Source organism: Salvelinus sp. IW2-2015, linkage group LG4q.2 (assembly GCF_002910315.2).
Source record: "Salvelinus sp. IW2-2015 linkage group LG4q.2, ASM291031v2, whole genome shotgun sequence".
Taxonomy (NCBI): domain Eukaryota; kingdom Metazoa; phylum Chordata; class Actinopteri; order Salmoniformes; family Salmonidae; genus Salvelinus; species Salvelinus sp. IW2-2015.
In genome coordinates, this window is record NC_036843.1 from 3,303,287 (window position 1) to 3,321,806 (window position 18,520).

Genomic DNA, 18,520 nt, shown 5'->3' on the forward strand with positions numbered 1-18,520 from the left:
CATCTGTAAAATGACATTTGACATTATGGTGTAGTGTAGGCCAGTGACAGAAAAATCTGAATCGTATTCATTCATTTAAAGTTCAGCCTATAACACAACAAAATGTGGAAATGGTGTGTGATTACTTTCTGAAGGCACTGTAGGTCATTATATAACTGGAATGTGCCTATGTAGAGCACCAGGAATGACGATTTGGGTACAGACCTCATTTCCATAAATAAACCATCAACGTATGTCTTTCATAGCCCGTATAATCCACAAATAGAACCTAGACATGGTAAGAAAAAAAACATTAAATGACTTCACTCCTATCGCCTTCTTGGGCGTGATGTGGAAAAAGTGAGATACGGTGACAGTTACGGCTCATTCTTTGAGCTTGCAGATAACGTCACCGCTTCTGGCAGTCACCTGATCCATCTAAAAGGCCACTGAAATGCTTTTGTAATCAGGGTGACGACGTGTGTATTATATAGTATATGGCCATGACGCAATACGCCACACCTGCTACCAGTTATCAGGGGAGGTTGTGGATTCAGTTAGACACAGGAGTAGACAGTGCTTCCCCTCTCCTTGCAATACAGCAACCCACTGAAGTGAGAAAAGCACATTGACGGAAACTTGCCCCGATTGGGGAATTTATCCGCTGCTTAGCGAGACAAAATGTGCTAATGGAAAACTGTGTCGCTCCATCGTTGTGCTTATTGATTCTGGCAAGCGGGACATGTGCAATTTACACCAAAAACAACCTTCAGGCACCTCCAGAGGCTTGTATGGTTTATATCCGTGGTCACTTCACCCTGCTGGTTCCTCCACCAGAACCACAAGCTCTCTCTCTGTCTGTGCTAACAGGGCAGGTCCATTTGGGTTGAGCCACACACTGAAAACTTGGACAAGCTGCTTTTTTTCCATCCATAAAACTCCTCCCTCTGAAGTCTAGCTGTCTGAATATTTTCCTGAGCTCGTTAAGGGTTTTGACAATTCACACTTGTCCTTCCTGCACCAAAAACATACTGGGGTCATAGTATGGAAATCTGCACAGTGGGTCTGGTCAGTGTATGTTCTGACTGGGATATAAAACAATGTTTGGGTGGATCTGTGTTCACAAGCGTATGAAAACTGAACCGATACCTCAGTAAAAATCTCAGAGCTAACCAAGCATGTCAATGTTTAGATTGCCCACAAGCAGTTATGGCTTTGTACCATTTGGAAATGTCGGCAGCAATTTGGCATGCATTTCAATTCAGCTCTCTGCTCAAACTCAAACACACCATGATACCGTTATCAATCCATCAAGCATTGGTGTTTAATTTTCCTTCTTTTGTGCTCCCAGTGTCTGCAGCCGGAAAAGTTGTGGTGGTTTCCGAGGAGACGGAGAAGAGCATGAAGGTGACTTGGCAACCTGCACCCGGAAACGTTGTCAACTACCGGGTGACGTACAAGCCAGCGTCGGGAGGGCGACAGCTGGCCGCCAAGGTGCCTGGTGGTACCACCAACACCATCCTGAGACGCTTAACGCCCATGACCACCTACGACATCACGGTGCTGCCTGTGTACAAGCAGGGAGAAGGAAAAGCAAGGCAAGGAGTAGGAACCACACGTACGTTGGTTTATCATTAACCACAACTGAACTGTGCTCTGTGCTGCTTGCGTTAGCTTAGGGGAGTCCTGTGCAGTAGCTAGTCGCTGGAGGGTTATGCAGACTTGTATCATGTACTCATCATCAATCATCATCAACTACTAAATCTACGATAGGCCAGGAGAAAATGGGTCTCCAGAGGCCGCTAAGAACTAGCATTTTACCTGTAATAATCTAATATTTAGCCTAAAGTTTAGCCTAATTTTACTTCCACTTTATATTCATCTGCTTATATAGTCATCTGCTTATATCAAATCTTCATGTTCTCTGTTCCAGTGTCACCGTACAAAGCCCCTAGAAACTTGCAGACCTCAGAGCCTGCTAGGACCAGTTTCAGAGTGACCTGGGACCCCGCTCCAGGGGAAGTCAAGGGCTACAAAGTCACTTTCCACCCCATTGGAAATGATATAGACCTGGGAGAGCTGCTGGTAGGACCCTATGACAACACTGTGGTTCTGGAGGAGCTCAGGTAGGTCTATCTTTGGAATGTAAAGTACAGTGCATTCGAAAGTATTCAGACCCCTTGACTTTTTCCAAATTTTGTTAGGATACAGCCTTATTCTAAAATGGAGTAAATTAAACAGGTTTCGCAAATTTTAGCTAAGTTATAAAAAATAGAAAACTGAAATATCACATTTGCATAAATATTCAGACCCTTTACTCAGTACTTTGTTGAAGCACCTTTGCCAGCGATTACAGTCTTGTTGGGTATGACGCTACAAGCTTGGCCCACCTGTATTTGGTGAGTTTCTCCCATTCTTCTCTGCAGATCCTCTCAAAATCTTGTTTCTCATGGTCTGAGAGTCCTTTAGGTGCCTTTTGGCAAACTCCAAACAGCTGTCATGTGCCTTTTACTGAGGAGTGGCTTCCTTCTTGTCACTCTATCGTAAAGGCCTGTTTGGTTGAGTGCTGCAGAGGTGGTTGTCCTTCAGGAAGGTTCTCTTATCTCCACAAAGGAACTCTAGAGCTCTGTCAGAGTGACCATTGGGTTATTGGTCACCTCCCTGACCAAGGCCCTTCTCGCCTAATTGCTCAGTTTGACTGGGCGGCCAGCTCTAGGAAGAGTCTTGGTGGTTCCAAACTTCTTCCATTGAAGAATGACGGAGGCCACTGTGTTCTTGGGGACATTTTGGCACCCTTCCCCAGATCTGTGCCTTGACACAATCCTGTCTCGGAGCTCTACGAACAGTTCCTTCGACCTCATGGCTTAGTTTTTGCTCAGACATGCACTGTCAACTGTGGGAGCTTGTATAGACAGGCATGTGGCTTTCCAAATTATGTCCAATCAATTGAATTTACCACAGGTGGACTCCAATCAAGTTGTAGAAACATTTCAAGGATTATCAATGGAAACAGGATGAACCTGAGCTCAATTTCGAGTCTTATAGCAAAGGGTCTGAATACTTATGTAAATAAGGTATTTCTGTTTTTCTAAAAATCTGTTTTTGCTTTGTCATTATGGGGTATTGTGTGTAGATTGCTGACAAATTGTTTTTATTTAATCCATTTTAGAATAAGGCTGTAAATGTAACAAAATGTGAAGAAAGTGAAGGGGTCTGAATACTTTACGAATGCACTGTATATCAGATGGTTTGTCACAGTTACTGTATTTCCTTGCAAAGATAGAATGAACTATGCTACTTTTTCATTATTTCGCGAGTTTGTTGTGTCCGTCTATCAGTAATTTCTCTCAGACAAACTGACAAACTTGTTGAGATGAATGAAGTGTAACTGATTTATGTTGTTTCTCACAGGGCTGGTACCAAGTACACAGTGAGTGTGTTTGGGATGTTCGAGGGGGGAGAGAGCCAGCCATTGGCTGGTGAGGAGAAGACCACTCTCTCTGACGCCCCTGAACCACCATTGTATGATGGAGGTAATGCCTCCTCTCAAACTCCTCCTACATAATTAATCATATGGCCAGCAACACCAGCCACACAGCACTTGTTACACAAGAGACTACATTGTAAAGTACTGTATTCACCTTATGCCCAGCCAATTAACAGGCACGGCAGCCATGTTGAAAAGTAAAAGGTCATGCATAAGGTGAAAATAAGTCTGTAGGAATCGTATAAACAAGCTGTGATCCATTTTATAGAGGCAAAAGTGAAACAACACATTTTCCTCAAAGAACTGAACAGCCCTACCCACTGGGCACACACTGGTTGAATCAACGTTGTTTCACCGAAATGTGTCAATGTTTTGTGATGTGGAATCAATGTGGAAAATACATTGGATTTGAAAAAAAGTCATCAACCAGCGTTGTAAACATTGAAATTAAGGCTCACCTTCAAATTAAATACATTGACTCAACCTGACTAACAGGTTTTAACATCAATCTGATTTCAACATAATCATCAAAACTATGTATACGTTGAAATTGAGTTAAATTCCTCATAGAATGTAATTTTTTTCTTCCTATATCCTATATTCAATATACTGTATATTGATTGGGTGGTTGAAATTATGTCGAATTTTATAGTTGGTTAGACATTTTATTTGGCCTTGTTTCAATGTTGATAGTAAAATGGTATGTTTGATTCAACGATACAGTTTTGCCTAACAGTGACTCCTACTGGTATATGAAGGGTAATGCATACAAGTCTACCATCCAGATGCCTATCCTCTATGTACCCTGCTAAGCTTTGGAAACAAGCTGTGTTCAATTCAGCTGAACTATCATGTAGACACTTATCATGTCAGACACCGATCAGCTCCATACTCATTAGCGTAGACTACCTAAATAACGTTGAATAGTTTAAAGTAACTCCTCTAACTTTTCTTACACAAGCTGTATGTGAAAGTACACTGACACGGAACCCAAACCGGCTGCGCGCGTGCGCCATCGTGCGCTATCGTGCATAAATGTATTTTGTCCCCCTACACCAAACGCGATCACGACACGCAGGTTAAAATATCAAAACAGACTTTGAACCAATTACATTCATTTGGGGACAGGTCGAAAAGCATTAAACATGTATGGCAATTTAGCTAGTTAGCTTGCACTTGCTAGCTAATTTGTACTATTTAGCTAACTTGCTTTTGCTAGCTAATTTGTCCTGGGATATAAACATTGAGTTGTTATTTTACCTGAAATGCACAAGGTCCTCTACTCTGGCAATTAATCCACACTGTCCATTTCGTCTTTCAATCACCCACGTGGGTATAACCAATGAGGAGATGGCACGTGGGTACCTGCTTCTATAAACCAATGAGGAGATGGGAGAGGCAGAACTTGCAGCGCGATCTGCGTCAGAAATAGGAATGACTTCTATTTTAGCCCTTGGCAACGCAGACGCTCGTTGGCGCGTGCGAGCAGTGTGGGTGCAATAATTGAATAACATGGATTTCTACATTTACGACGCTTGCGCACGCGACGTGTCCGGTCTGGTCAGCATGTGAGTGTACAAAACATCAGGAACACCGTCCTAAAATTGAGTTGCACCCACTTTTGCACTCAGAACAGCCTTAATTCGTCGGGGCATGGACTCTACAAGGTGTCGAAAGCGTTCCTCAGGGATGCTGGCCCATGTTGACTTCAATGCTTCTCACAGTTGTGTCAAGTTGGCTAGATGTCCTTTGGGTGGTGGACCATTCTTGATACATACGGGAAGCTGTTGAGCGTGAAAAACCCAGCAGCATTGCAGTTCTTGACACACTCAAACTGGTGCGCCTGGCACCTACTACCATTCCCCATTCAAAGGCACTTACATTTTTTGCCTTGCCCATTCACCCTCTGAATGGCACGATCCATGTCTCAATTATCTCAAGACTTTTTACCTGTCTCCTCCCCTTCATCTATACTGATTGAAGTGGATTTAACAGGCTATATCAGTAAGGGATCATAGCTTTCACCTGGATTCACCTGGTCAGTCTATGTCATGGAAAGAGCTTTGTTTTGTACACTCGGTGTATATTTGGAGTGCGTTTGGGGTTGTTGGTTACATTGACATCTGATTTGCCCAACAAAGGACCCCATCGTTTCGAACCCAATGTATTTTCCACGTTAATTCCACGTCACAATAGGTTGACAAATTACATTGAAACAATGTTGATTCAACCAGTGTATGCCCAATGGTAAATAACCAATATGATTTTAAATTCCATTTTTAATCTCCCTCATCATACTTAAGAACTTATACAGTACATATATTATATGTTGTGACTTCTGCGGCCATAACCGAAGTGTGGGACATATATCACGCTGTCCATTTTTCGTTAGGAAAATCCGTTCTAATCCCTCTCCCCATAAAAACAGATGAGTTGCCCTAAATGCCTTTCCTCAAAGCTAATTGTCTCACCAAATAACAGATGTAACTACTATTCCATCTGTTGGCTGCTCGCTTTTTCATCATTTCGTCACTTTGGGTTCCTTTTTCTTTTTCTTGATCCAGCAGCAGCTAAGAGCAGCAGAATTGACAAAAAAAATGTAATCTGTTTGCAATTATAAATGTTTTACAACCTCACGGGTGTGAGCGCGCGGCACGACACAGGGCAGTGAGTGTTAGGAGAGGAAAGAGAGAGAGGAAAATGTTATGTGTTTTAAGGAAGGCTCCAGAGGCTAGTCCTGACCCTCAGCTGCCTGGAAGGCCTCCTCTAATAGAGAGCAGATTCAGTGACAGACCCTGTCAATCAGTCGCCCACAATAATATAATTTAATAGAGGAGGCAGAAAACCTCTTCTCCACCCCATTACCCCCTTCTCCTCAGCCAGTACGCCTCAATTTAATCCCCCATCCTGATCCTGAAGGAGGACTGAGAGTAAGAGAGGAGAGGGGATTAGGTGCACTAAAAGAGCCTAAAGTAATCTGTACATCAGCCTCCCTCTCCTTTGAACATATTTTACAAGAGACAGTAATGAACATTTTTGTTTCCACTTTGAAAGTTTTTTTCTTCTTCCTGTAAATAAAAGATAACCTTCTCTTGAGTGACAGATACGTATGTGCTGCAATACACAAGTTGTAAAGCTAACGTTGAATTTATAGTGCCATTAACAGGGACTGGACGTGAATTTATTTACTTGCCGAAATATATATTGCAGTCAAAGGGCAAACATCTGGCGTGGCCAATAAATCTTCCCCTCTTGTCTCTGTCCTATAGCCTTAGATAGTTTTCTTTATTACGACTAACTATAACAGACTGTAGTCTGAACGGCACATGGTTCAGCCACTCTAGGACCCTCACACTCCGCTGGGCATCTGTTTATCTGTGGGTCGCATGGGGAGGGAAAGAGAAGTCTGTAAATCAAACATGTAACAGTGGCAGATTGCGCAATCTGTGCGTTGCTGCCGCCCCTGCGGTCTTAACGGACTGCGGACGAGTCCTTCTTCTCATCATGCAGGTGTCCGGAACACAGCGAGAGCTGTGCCAGTGAGGAATGCACAGTAACTCTCACCAAGGAGACCCTTGTATATATCACATCAGGAGGGCTTCTTCTTCTTGTTCCCCGGGAGAGGCTGAGGAGTGGCCAGAGAAGAACACTCCTCAGACACAGAGAGCGAGAGATCATCTCGGAAGAAAAGAAGACAACCAACATATTGACACCTGGAAATGAAATGTGTGATGATGAAAATGGCTCGTAACCCTGAAAATGGAATAGAAAGTGTTTTTACTGCTGGCTTGTAAAGAGACAGATATAGATGTGTTTGGGAAGTGTGTGTGATGTTCTGTGAATCCATGTCAACAAGGTCACATGTCAATGACTTCCTTTCTTTCCTACTCCTTCACTTCCCTTCTCACTCATGCATTTTGAACCCCTCTGCCCTCATAACTCCAGCTGTGTTATACCTGAAACTGCATGATAATAACTAGTGCCCCATCACTGTTCTGTACTGTCTCGCTGACCTGTAACCTCTGTCCTCTCAGATGTGGTGTGTAAGACCAAAGCCCGGGCTGATATTGTCCTGCTGGTCGACGGCTCCTGGAGTATCGGCCGTCTGAACTTTAAGACCATCCGCTCTTTCATCTCTCGCATGGTGGGAGTCTTCGACATCAGCCCTGACAGGGTCCAGATTGGTAGGTTAAACTTCAGTGTGCCTGAAGTCTCACAGGACATGCGCATTCCTGCAACCAGATAACACTATTATGTCTCCACTCTTTAGTCATTTTCTAGGATCATGTTGGATGGTTATACAAGGCATCTGATCTGACAGAGGCTCTGTGTGTTTCTCCCAGGTCTGGCCCAGTACAGTGGTGACCCCAAGACTGAGTGGCACCTGAACGCCCACAGGACCAGGGCTTCCCTGCTGGAGGCTGTAGCCAACCTGCCCTACAAAGGAGGCAACACCCTCACTGGTACTGTACTCAATCTACAACCACAACCTCCATTCGGAGACTGTTGTATACCGTTAGTCCCATTTAAAGGTCTATCGTGTTCAAGCTTCTATTGGCTATTTAGACGGGTAATGAAAGAAGTTCCAGTTCATGAACTTCAAAATGAAAACTGTGCCTCTGCTTTGGTTGTTGACGGTTGAGCTGTTTGTGGGATAGCCAGAAGGTGAAGGAAATTGAATTGTATGCTCCATTATGCGAATAAAACTGAGTTGTTCCTAATAGGCTCACAATGTATTTTATCATAATCTCCTTGCTCTTTAGCTGCCTTGTTGGAAAGGCCTCCGAGAAATGATTAAACCAGATAATCAGTGTGAATAATTGTTTTTGCCCTCGTTGCAGGTCTCGCTTTAAACTATATCCTCCAGAACAATTTCAAGGAAAATGTTGGGATGAGACCCAATGCTCGTAAGATCGGAGTGCTGGTCACTGATGGCAAGTCTCAGGATGACATCATTGCCAACTCCCAGAACCTGCGTGACCAGGGCATTGAGCTGTATGCCATTGGTGAGTCTCAGCCATCGTCACTAGGCAGTTTTACCTTTGCTCTATTTTGACTAGATAGGACATCTGAAGCTCCTTGTATCTATCTCAACTCGAATAAGGCAGTTATCTTTGTTATCTTCAAGTACAGTGTGAATGCTCAAGTTGCCCCAGAATAATTCCTTACACACCTTTGCCATTCTCCACTTATCTTCCTCATGAAATATCTGTAATGTATCCTCGACCTGCTCTGAGGGGATAGCTGACTTGATGTCCCTGTTTGACTCCTCCTAGGTGTGAAGAACGCTGATGAGAATGAGCTGAGGTCCATCGCCACTGACCCGGATGAGATCCACATGTACAACGTGGCTGACTTCTCCTTCCTGCTGGACATAGTGGACGACCTGACCAACAACCTCTGTAACAGTGTCAAGGGACCAGGTACATTCAGGCCGGCATTACTGTACATTCCCTACCGTGACAGTTGAGGTGGCCGTCTAAATAGGCTATGTAGGTTATCAATCAGTCTTATTACTAATGCCTTCAAGGCTCATATTCACAGTGTCTCAGAGTAAATGTGCTGATCTAGGATCAGTTTTGCATTTAAAATCACAATGAATAAGGGCCCATATTCTCAAACCATTTTAGAGTAGGAGTGCTGATCTAGGATCTGTCCATATAATTTGTATCATTATGATCTAAAAGGCTAAACTGAGCCTAGATCAGCACTCTTACTTTGAGACTTTTTGTGAATACGGGGGATGATCTCTGCAGCCAGCTGTGTTGTGTGAGGCTGTAGTTATGTAAACAGGGTTTAGGTCATGGCTAGAGGAGACCCTCAGTAGAGTAGCATGTCTGGTGCACCAGGGGAGACAACACAAGGAGCTGAAGGCCAGCCAACCACTGGAAATAATTTAGAATCTAAAGCCCTCCTTTCCCCACTGATAGTTTATTTTTTCCTGTCTAAAATGAGAAATAGTCTGCTCCTTAATCAAATTCAAAAGATGTAACTGAATACTATGTAGGGTACATTTTTTAGGAATGGCTTAGACTGTCTATATGTCTGTCTCCTGGATTTTCTGCTAGGGAGCTGTTTCCATATCTGAGAAGGATGTAATGAGATCCTATGCTTAGGGTTGATTTGACCCCCCTCTTTTCCCTGATAGGTGGTGGCCCCGATGCGCCCACTGACCTGGTGACCTCGGAGGTGACCCACTACTCGTTCCGTGCCAGCTGGACAGGCCCTGAAGGTCCGGTGGAGAAGTACCGTGTGGAGTACATGACCTTGTCTGGACGCCCTCAGAAGGTTAGTACCCCTAACGTCCACCCGACCGGTAACCACGACCAACCCCAAACTCCTCTGCCAATCCCCCTCTATCAGCCTCCCAAACCCGTCTCACTACAACCCTGAGCCTGAGGATGGAAGCAAGTTGTAGTAAAGCCTATGTTCTGTGACTTACTTGGCTGAATAAAGATGAAAGAGATTACATTAGAATTCATACTTACCCCACACCTAACTTTGACTGCAGGGTATTGGCTCCAGTGTGCTAGAATGGGGTAAGCTAGCTGCTAGATCCACTTCCAACTCCTTAGACTCCAATTTCATTTAAAAAGTGTTTTAGTCCAGCTCTCATGGTTTGGTGAGGCAGTGGTCTAGTATGTGATCTATGTTGTTTTTGTGTTTGTTCTCTTATAAATAGAAACGCACACTGGGTTGAAACCGGTAGAGTTTGGTCAGAGTTCTACAACTTCATTTGTGGTTCAATTGAAACCAGATGCATCAACACAGGAAACACTTATAGCTGTAGTTTGTTGTATTGTTTGTCTTGTTTGTCCGCCAATAGAAACAAACCTTTCCAATGCAAGTGAATGGGTTACGTAAAATAGACATTCCAAGTCATTCTCCCTATTCACGCTGTGTTCGCCTGGTTCATGTGCACTCTTGTTGTCTGGTTGTAGATGTTTGTTGATGGCTCAGTGACCACAGCCATGCTGCCCAACCTGAACCCTCTGACTGAGTATCTGGTCAACGTCTACTCTGTCATCGGAGAGGAGAGCAGCGATCCGCTGAAGGGGACTGAAACCACCTGTGAGTCCTAATCTGTTTTTCTGTGTTATTCTTTGATCCTCTATATCCCCCCCCCCGCCCACCCCCCCAGGCACTACACAGCTGATTCAAATAACCAACTCATCATTAAGTTTGGATTATTTGAATCAGCTGTATTGTGCTCGGCAAAAACAGTCCAGGACTGAGTTTGAGAAACCCTGCACTATACTGTACCTGTCCATTACTGTGCTTCAACATACCTGTGTCCCAAACGTAATCCCTGTGGGATCAACTAATGGACATCTTTGGGACTGTAAAACAAACTTCTTCCAGTATATTTAGCACACCCTGTTCCGTGATGCTTGTGTGGTCCCTGTGTTCACAATTAAAGAAAGAACAAAACCGTTTTGTTTATGATACCATATGAGGCTTAAAGACAGCATCATTGTAATAACAAAGATATATATATATTGCGCCCACTCACTCTTGCAGCGAGAATTAAGTGTTTCTTTAACATCGTTCTTCAGCTTTACTTTATTTGTCCTCTAGAATAGCGTGATTTTACGAAGCAAGTCATTTCTCCATAAAAGCGGCCATAAAATAACTCATTGTTTAGTTCTCACCACATGAAATCTGCATGGCTGCGTCTCACTGTGAACATGTCGTTTTGGATGTGTACTGTGCGCGCGTGTGTGTTTGTGTGCAGTGTGTTTAGAATCTAACAGTGTTCAACTCTCCCTGTTTCCCTGTCCAGTGCCCCTCAGCGCGGTGAGGAAGATGACCATCTACGAGGAGCGTCCCACCACCATGAGGGTGAAGTGGGAGGAGGCAGTGGGCGCCACGGGCTACATGCTGCTCTACAGTGCCATCAATGCCACCGAGCCCTCTGTGGACAAAGAGGTGAGAAGGCCGGGCCAGATAGAGAGAGAGAGAGAGAGAGAGAGGGAGGTCTGGCTGGGACTCCAGGCCGACCAGCTGTGGAACTGACACAGTCAAAGTCTCCACTACACACACACACGTACACACACACACGTACACGCACGCACGCACACACACACACACACACACACACACACACACACACACACACACACACACACACACACACACACACACACACACACACACACACCCACACACACACACACACACACACACACACACACACACACACACACACACACACAGTACCAACACAACAGCCAATGACCAAATACACCGGTACCCTGGCAATGTCTCCTGACAGCATGCCGATGTCACAGAGCAGTGATGAGTTACAAAGTGAGCCGTGTTTTAACTCTCGTTTTACGGACGCCGAGTCAACAAAACACACAATTATTGAGACTCAGAGGGATGTGAGGATTATTAGCTTACTGTGGCAGGATATTAGTCCCGGAGGTGTCAAATCCAGAGGGTAAGATCGTCTGTAGTATTGGCAACACTTAGATTGTTTCAGCACACTGGACACCACCAAAGATTTGTAATCTGTTCATCTAAACTGCCTGTCTGAATAACAGTAAGCCTTGTAAACTAAGGTTTGTTCCGTTATGGTCCTCCCCTGCAGATAAGAGTTGGAGAGGACACGACTGATGTCCAGCTGGTGCAGCTGATCCCCAACACGGCCTACACTCTGTCCATCTTCGCCCTGCATGGAGAGTCAGCCAGCGACCCCCTCACCAAGCAAGGAGTCACACGTACGTGCAGTGAAGAATTCCTCTACATTCACATTCATGTTCATGTTTTACTCTCTGTGCTTCATGGACGGTAAAGGACGACAGGTCCTTACTCCTACAGAGTAAACCATGGCTCCTCACTACCAGGTTTATGGAACTAAAGTGATTAAAGGAATAAAATATGGAATTTAGTAATCCTCATCTTTCTGTCCCTCTGTCCCCACCATAGTGCCCATGCCCCCTGCTGGAGAGCTGAGGGTCAGAGACGTTACCCACAGCGCCCTGAAGATGAACTGGGACGCAGCACCTGGAGCCGTCCTCAAATACATCATCACCTACAAGCCTGACGAGGGAGAAGCCAAAGAGGTGAGACTCAATGGTCACAATACATCTGTTGGACACAGACGGTAGTGAAAGCAATACTCTTCACCCTAGATAGATACTCCCCCTGGGGCTGAAGTATAGGCCTAGCAAGCCCATCTACTGGTGACAGCAGAAACCAGCTCCTGTGCTTAGCCCGTTCTCTGTTTATGCCATAATAAGCCATGATAGTGATCCTGGAGAGAGCTAGCAGATTGATACATTTTACAGATCATTTGAGGTATGACATTAGACAGCATAATGGGAAAAGCAGCTGGTGAGAGGGGTATGCAGGGGACCTCTGGGGCTTTGCTATTGGACCGGGTACCTGGTGGAATGATCACACCACTGTCGGCAGGAGATGGGGAGAGCAGGTCCCTGCCCCGCATCCTGGGGTATAAATCACATGGCGGTGCGCAAATCACATGTCCCTCCATTGGACTTAAGAGATGAAAAGCACATCCACGCGTCTGATTGGGATGCTGTGGCAGCGGTGGAGGGGAGGGGAGCGGTGGCTAACCTCATGCCCAGAAAGTGGCAGCGTTCTGGGCTAGCTGATGGATGATGACGCAGGCCTGGATTAGCAGTTCCAGCTCTGTTCCTGACACTGAGAAAACAGGAAGGGCTATTCTTCTGCATCCAAGAAAGAGCGTTTGCTGTGGATTTATGATCCAGAGCCCCTAGCAAAGAAGTTTCTCACCGAACAACTCTGAATGCAAAAACAATAAGCCTAAAGAAAGACAGAGATTTCGGAATGGCGTGATCATGAGATTCCAGCAGTGGTGGAAAAAGTACTCAATTGTCATACTTGAGTAAAAGTAAAGATACCTTAATAGAAAATGACTCAAGTAAAAGTGAAAGTCACCCAGTAAAATACTACTTGAGTAAAAGTCAAAAATTATTTGGTTTTAAATATACTTAAGTATCAAAAATAAAAGTATGAATAATTTAAAATTCCTTATATTATGCAAACCAGACGGCACAATTTGTATTTTTTATTTTTTTATTTACAGATAGCCAGGGGCACACTCCAACACTCAGACATCATTTAAAAACAAAGCATTTGTGTTTAGTGAGTCTGCCAGATCAGAGGCAGTAGGGATGACCAGGGATGTTCTCTTGATAAGTGTGCGAATTGGACCATTTTCTATCCTGCTAAACATTCAAAATGTAATGAGTACTTTTGGGTGTCAGGGAAAATGTATAGAGTAAAAAGTACATCATTTTCTTTACCAATGCAGTGAAGTAAAAGATGTCAAAAATATAAATACTAAAGCAAAGTACAGATGCCCCCAAAAAGTTGTATTTTTATTTAAGTACTTTACACCACTGGATTCCAGAGGCATGAAAAGCAATGGAGAAGTTAAAGGTGCATTATGAAGAAACAAAAACATACTACTGCTTCTACTTTGACAGAATATTTGTTTTGTTCATTGTTTATCCCTCTCCACCTCTGGATGTGCTGAGAATTTAAACATTTCCTGTGAAGGAAGTGAAGTTTACAGACTGTCTCGCCGGATGTTTACAAGGTCGCCCAGAGTTCTCGCACAGATTCTTTGGAACTCATCATTGAGACCAGAATGAGACTTTGGAAGCCATTCAACGTGGCCTTGATGATGACATTATTACTCATTATTACTAACCCTAACCCTTCATTTACAAAAAAAAGTAGTCATTCAGCTGTTGATACAAGCACGCTTTAAAACCTAATATCTGTGACACAAAGAAGCTTAATTTTAACAAGGATGTTTTCTTGGTCTGCAGCTTGAAGTGGGAGGAGGCGTGACCGCCAAAGCCCTGGACAACCTCATCTCTCAGACTGAGTATAACCTTGCTGTTACACCCATCTACGACGAGGGAGCTGGCAACCCCATGCTCAACACAGCCATCACAGGTACAGTACAGTTACACAGCTTAGTACAGGGTTAACACACTGGGGTTACACTCCATGGAACTCCTACTCACTACTATACAGTAGGTAAGGCCTGACCAGGAAAAATATTATTGATGGCATGGCAATCTCACCAATATCATTTTCCCTTTCTTCTGTCTAGATGTTGTTCCTGCTCCTAAGAACCTGCGTTTCTCTGAGGTGACCCAGACCAGCTTCAGAGCCCACTGGGACTATGGGGCCCCTGATGTGGCCCTCTACCGTATCGGCTGGACCAAGAAGGGAGAAACCAACTTCCAATATGTAAGAGCACTAGTATTACTGGTTCTCATCTTTTAATATACAACAAAACCTGTCGAATGAGGCAAAACATTAGGCAACAAACCCTTACAAGCAAAGCAATTGATGGCTTTGGGTAGTTTAAAGTCTTACGGGTGTTCTAGCTCCTTAAGGTCCATCGTGTTGTGTCTCCCAGGCCATCCTGAACAGTGATGAGACCAGTAATGTGTTGGAGAACCTAGAGCCAGACACTCTGTACGACGTGTCCGTCACCGCCATCTACCCTGACGAGTCTGAGAGTGAAGACCTGCTTGGCAGCCAGAGAACATGTAAGACAAGTCCATCATCTAATCTAATGCCATCACAATACATCAATCAAGATACATCGTTGTAGATTCCCATCAATGCCTGATGAGATTTACTAATAAGAGCTCATTATATTTCTGTTTCTCTCTCCAGTGTCCAAGGTCATCATCACGCCTGGTAAGTTTGTTTGTTGCAATCAAGCAAAACCCATACAGCACTCCGAGAGAGCATGCATTTGAATCAAATACATTCCATTTTGTTCAGCAAATTTTACACAGGTGATCACTATCCAGAAGGTAAAATGTGAAGATGATCTGTTTTGGTTGGATGTGTGTTTAAGTGGTTGTTTATGTTGTTGTGTTCGTTCCCAGCCCCCACAGGCCCTCCCCAGAACCTGCAGGTGTTCAATGCCACCACCACCACTCTGACCGTCAAGTGGGACCACGCCCCTGGTCGTGTCCAGACCTACAAGATCACATATGTCCCCACCGCCGGAGGCAAGACCCAGTCGGTAAGAACCAGCCAGTAGCCACATGGCTCAGCTTAAGCATCACAGTCCCAAGTCCCATGCCTTTCATAGTGCTAACGTCATTGTTTAATTCTAACCATCCTCTGGATGATGAAAGGAAAAGGAACACTTTGAGGATCATGTCCATGGAGGCCTTGTAGCACGACACACAATCACCTGGTTCGTGTGATAGAAAGATCATATAAACCTATGAGAGTCTCCCACCGAAATCCCCCCAGTAAAACATCAAGATGACAGGGTACATTTTAGGAGCACATGTGGGTCAGGGACATTGACCAGAGCCTCAGGGGAGTGAGTGTTATCAGTGAGGAAAGAGGGAGAGGTGGAGGACGGGGGAGAGATGGAATGCCTGGAGCTCAGCCGGGTTGTGTGTGTGTGGGTGGATGTGTGTGTGTTTGTCTGCATGTGTGTGTTTATGTAACAGGACGGGAGTGTGGTACCAGGGGTCGTTGACCTCAGACTGTTACAGGGTTACACAATGCTGTCTGACCTTGCTGCTGCTCCACTCTAGAGCTGGATAGTAGTTTAGTCAGACAGGCTTTTTTCATCAGGCCAGATGTTTAGGCGCTTAGAGTTTGCGTGATGTAAACTCAGATACAGTAAATGGATGGAGGCAGTTTGAGATGTTTTCTCTCTCGTTTCAGACTTGTCTGTAATGTATATCTGCCATGTTGGAGTTCAAGGGTAGCTAGCGTAATGTCAGTTATTCGTCCATTCAGAGTTTCCATTGCAATGCGAGATGGAATGTTTTCCATTTCTTAATTAGAGGAGGGGAAACCTAGTTCTGTCCAGCGGCCATCCGTCCACCGGTTTCTGCGATGATGTCACACGCTAAACGTTGAGGCATTGTTGAAAAGCTGGAAGCTAATGAGCCAAGCTCAGCCAAGTGTTTCTGGTTCACTGACAGCTTTTCAACAAGTATGGAGAGCTCAGGAGGCCGCGCTTTGTTTCATTTGTGACAACAGGTCTGTGTAGGAAATGGGAGACACACGCTCCATGCTTGTGTACAAGGAAAATTGTCTTGGTGCCGAATAACATGACTTCCATCATACAGTTTCCCATTGCCTGCTGATAAGCGTTTTCCCCAGGCAACACAAAGCTTAACTTGAAAACCCACACGCACGCACACAGAGTTTACTGAGTCAGCCGTCTCTGTGAGGCGATGCAACCCAGAAGTGTTCCTTTCAATACAGCGTCACCCTGGTAAAAAAAATAATAAACGATGCACTAAATTCACCACTCATACCTCTAAGACAACACATCCCGCTGGAGAATAGATTTACCTTGGCTCTTACAATAACAAAGTGCAAAAATGCTCGCTGCATCCTCAGACAAAAACGTTGACAGTCTGCTATTGCTCAACCCGAATTCTTTCGATCAAGTTGCTGACACTGACAGAAAACTGTCAAGGGAGAGAAGAGAGAATCAGAGGCATCCACATCCAATGAGAAAATAAGTATTTTTTTCCTGTTCATGTCTTCTGAGGCCACGCTGAAGAAATGATTTGATGCATTTGTAATCTGAAGGGAATATAAGAACCATTCATGTTTGATCCAATCATTTTAAAATGAGTCAGCCCTTAGGCCCTTAGTGCAATCATTGACCAGGTGAGAACAGTCATTTGAATCGGTCTTCATCCCCCAACAGACGCAGATCGGAGGGAAGAAGAACACGGTGCTTCTTCCCAAGCTGACCCCTGACACTCCCTACTCCATCACCGTTGCAGCCATCTACGGCAGCGGGGAGAGCAAGGACATCTCTGGCAACGGAAAGACAAGTGAGTGACCTTGCTGTGGCCTGTCGAAGGCCTTCGTGATTACATCATGTTCCCTTTTGGCCCCTCAGCTGCACCCTCCCTCCTTCAGGGAATCAGGGTTACATTTGATGCCTAGATGAAGATGTTAAAGTTGCCCTAAATACTGTCTTTGTAAAACATAGATTCACACCTACCATATGCCACGTCTGTACCTCCACATGCATTTGAACATCAGAACCTCAGGGTTCTCATTCCACATAGTATGAATCCTATGGCCTCCCTTCTCTCTCTCCAGAGCCTCTGGGAGGAGTGAGGAACCTCCAGGTCACTGACCCCACCACCAGCACCCTGAACGTCCAATGGGAGGCTGCCGAGGGCAACGTCCGCCAGTACAAGATCTACTATGTACCTGCTGCTGGAGGAGCTGAGGATGTGGTAGGCTGAGCCACCTCTAACCAATCACTACTGAATTTCACTATGGAATGCACACACATCCGTTATCAAATCCATGATCTACTGCTAAAAGAATACTACACTGATACTTGGCATATTCACTCAGTCAAACACACATGCAGAAATACTGTTCCTTTACCAGATGTTTTATATCAGATCAGCTCTGTGTAGCTAGTATGACTGTTGTGTGGGTATGTGTATTTACAGTCCCAGGTCTCTGGTACTACCACCAACACTGTGCTGAAGAACCTGATGTCTGACACCCTCTACACCGTCACTGTGGTCCCTGTCTACCCCCCTGGAGAGGGCAAACGCATGTCTGAGAACGGCAAGACACGTGAGTCCACATACAGGTTTACTGTGAGGATGGTTAATGTTCTGTAGTACAGCTTCAACAACCCTTTTCTCATGGTAATTGTCATGCTATACCATGGTCACTCTGGAATATAATGAAGAACCGGTGTTCAATACGACATGATTATATTTCTACCATTATTAGTTCAGACTTTCCTGAGGAGAAGATTGTACAGTATGCTAAGGCTACAATATCAGATTACGAGTTGGGAGTTTGTTTCGTCGTTCTTTGAGAGCTGGCTTATCTGTAGAGCATACAATCCCGGGCCTTGTATTGGCTTGCTTACTCCTTATGCCAGTAAACTCTTGGATGTGCCCTTATTGTACCTGAATTGTCCTCGTAAAATAAGCCAACCCCTTTTATATCTGAAGGCAATGCCAAAAATATAGAACATGGTTTGTTTTTCATCTGAAATATCCACTT

The 18,520-nt window shown here is 44.6% G+C and overlaps 1 protein-coding gene across 2 annotated transcripts in view; it reads left to right on the top strand.

The window, feature by feature from the left end:
* Positions 1-18,520, top strand: part of LOC111963146 (collagen alpha-1(XII) chain-like) — a 77,465-nt gene that overhangs the window by 26,658 nt on the left and 32,287 nt on the right. Inside the window, exons 15-34 of one of the 2 annotated variants that reach the window (XM_023986385.2) lie at positions 1,331-1,597; positions 1,913-2,105; positions 3,391-3,512; positions 7,501-7,650; positions 7,810-7,929; positions 8,308-8,472; positions 8,743-8,889; positions 9,615-9,754; positions 10,408-10,537; positions 11,250-11,395; positions 12,060-12,189; positions 12,398-12,534; positions 14,293-14,422; positions 14,583-14,722; positions 14,895-15,027; positions 15,158-15,181; positions 15,376-15,515; positions 17,181-17,310; positions 17,585-17,724; positions 17,950-18,079. In XM_023986385.2, coding sequence (XP_023842153.1) covers positions 1,331-1,597; positions 1,913-2,105; positions 3,391-3,512; positions 7,501-7,650; positions 7,810-7,929; positions 8,308-8,472; positions 8,743-8,889; positions 9,615-9,754; positions 10,408-10,537; positions 11,250-11,395; positions 12,060-12,189; positions 12,398-12,534; positions 14,293-14,422; positions 14,583-14,722; positions 14,895-15,027; positions 15,158-15,181; positions 15,376-15,515; positions 17,181-17,310; positions 17,585-17,724; positions 17,950-18,079 — 2,814 coding nt within the window. The remainder of the gene's footprint in view (positions 1-1,330; positions 1,598-1,912; positions 2,106-3,390; positions 3,513-7,500; positions 7,651-7,809; positions 7,930-8,307; positions 8,473-8,742; positions 8,890-9,614; positions 9,755-10,407; positions 10,538-11,249; positions 11,396-12,059; positions 12,190-12,397; positions 12,535-14,292; positions 14,423-14,582; positions 14,723-14,894; positions 15,028-15,157; positions 15,182-15,375; positions 15,516-17,180; positions 17,311-17,584; positions 17,725-17,949; positions 18,080-18,520) is intronic. The other variant, XM_023986386.2, reaches the window with a different exon arrangement.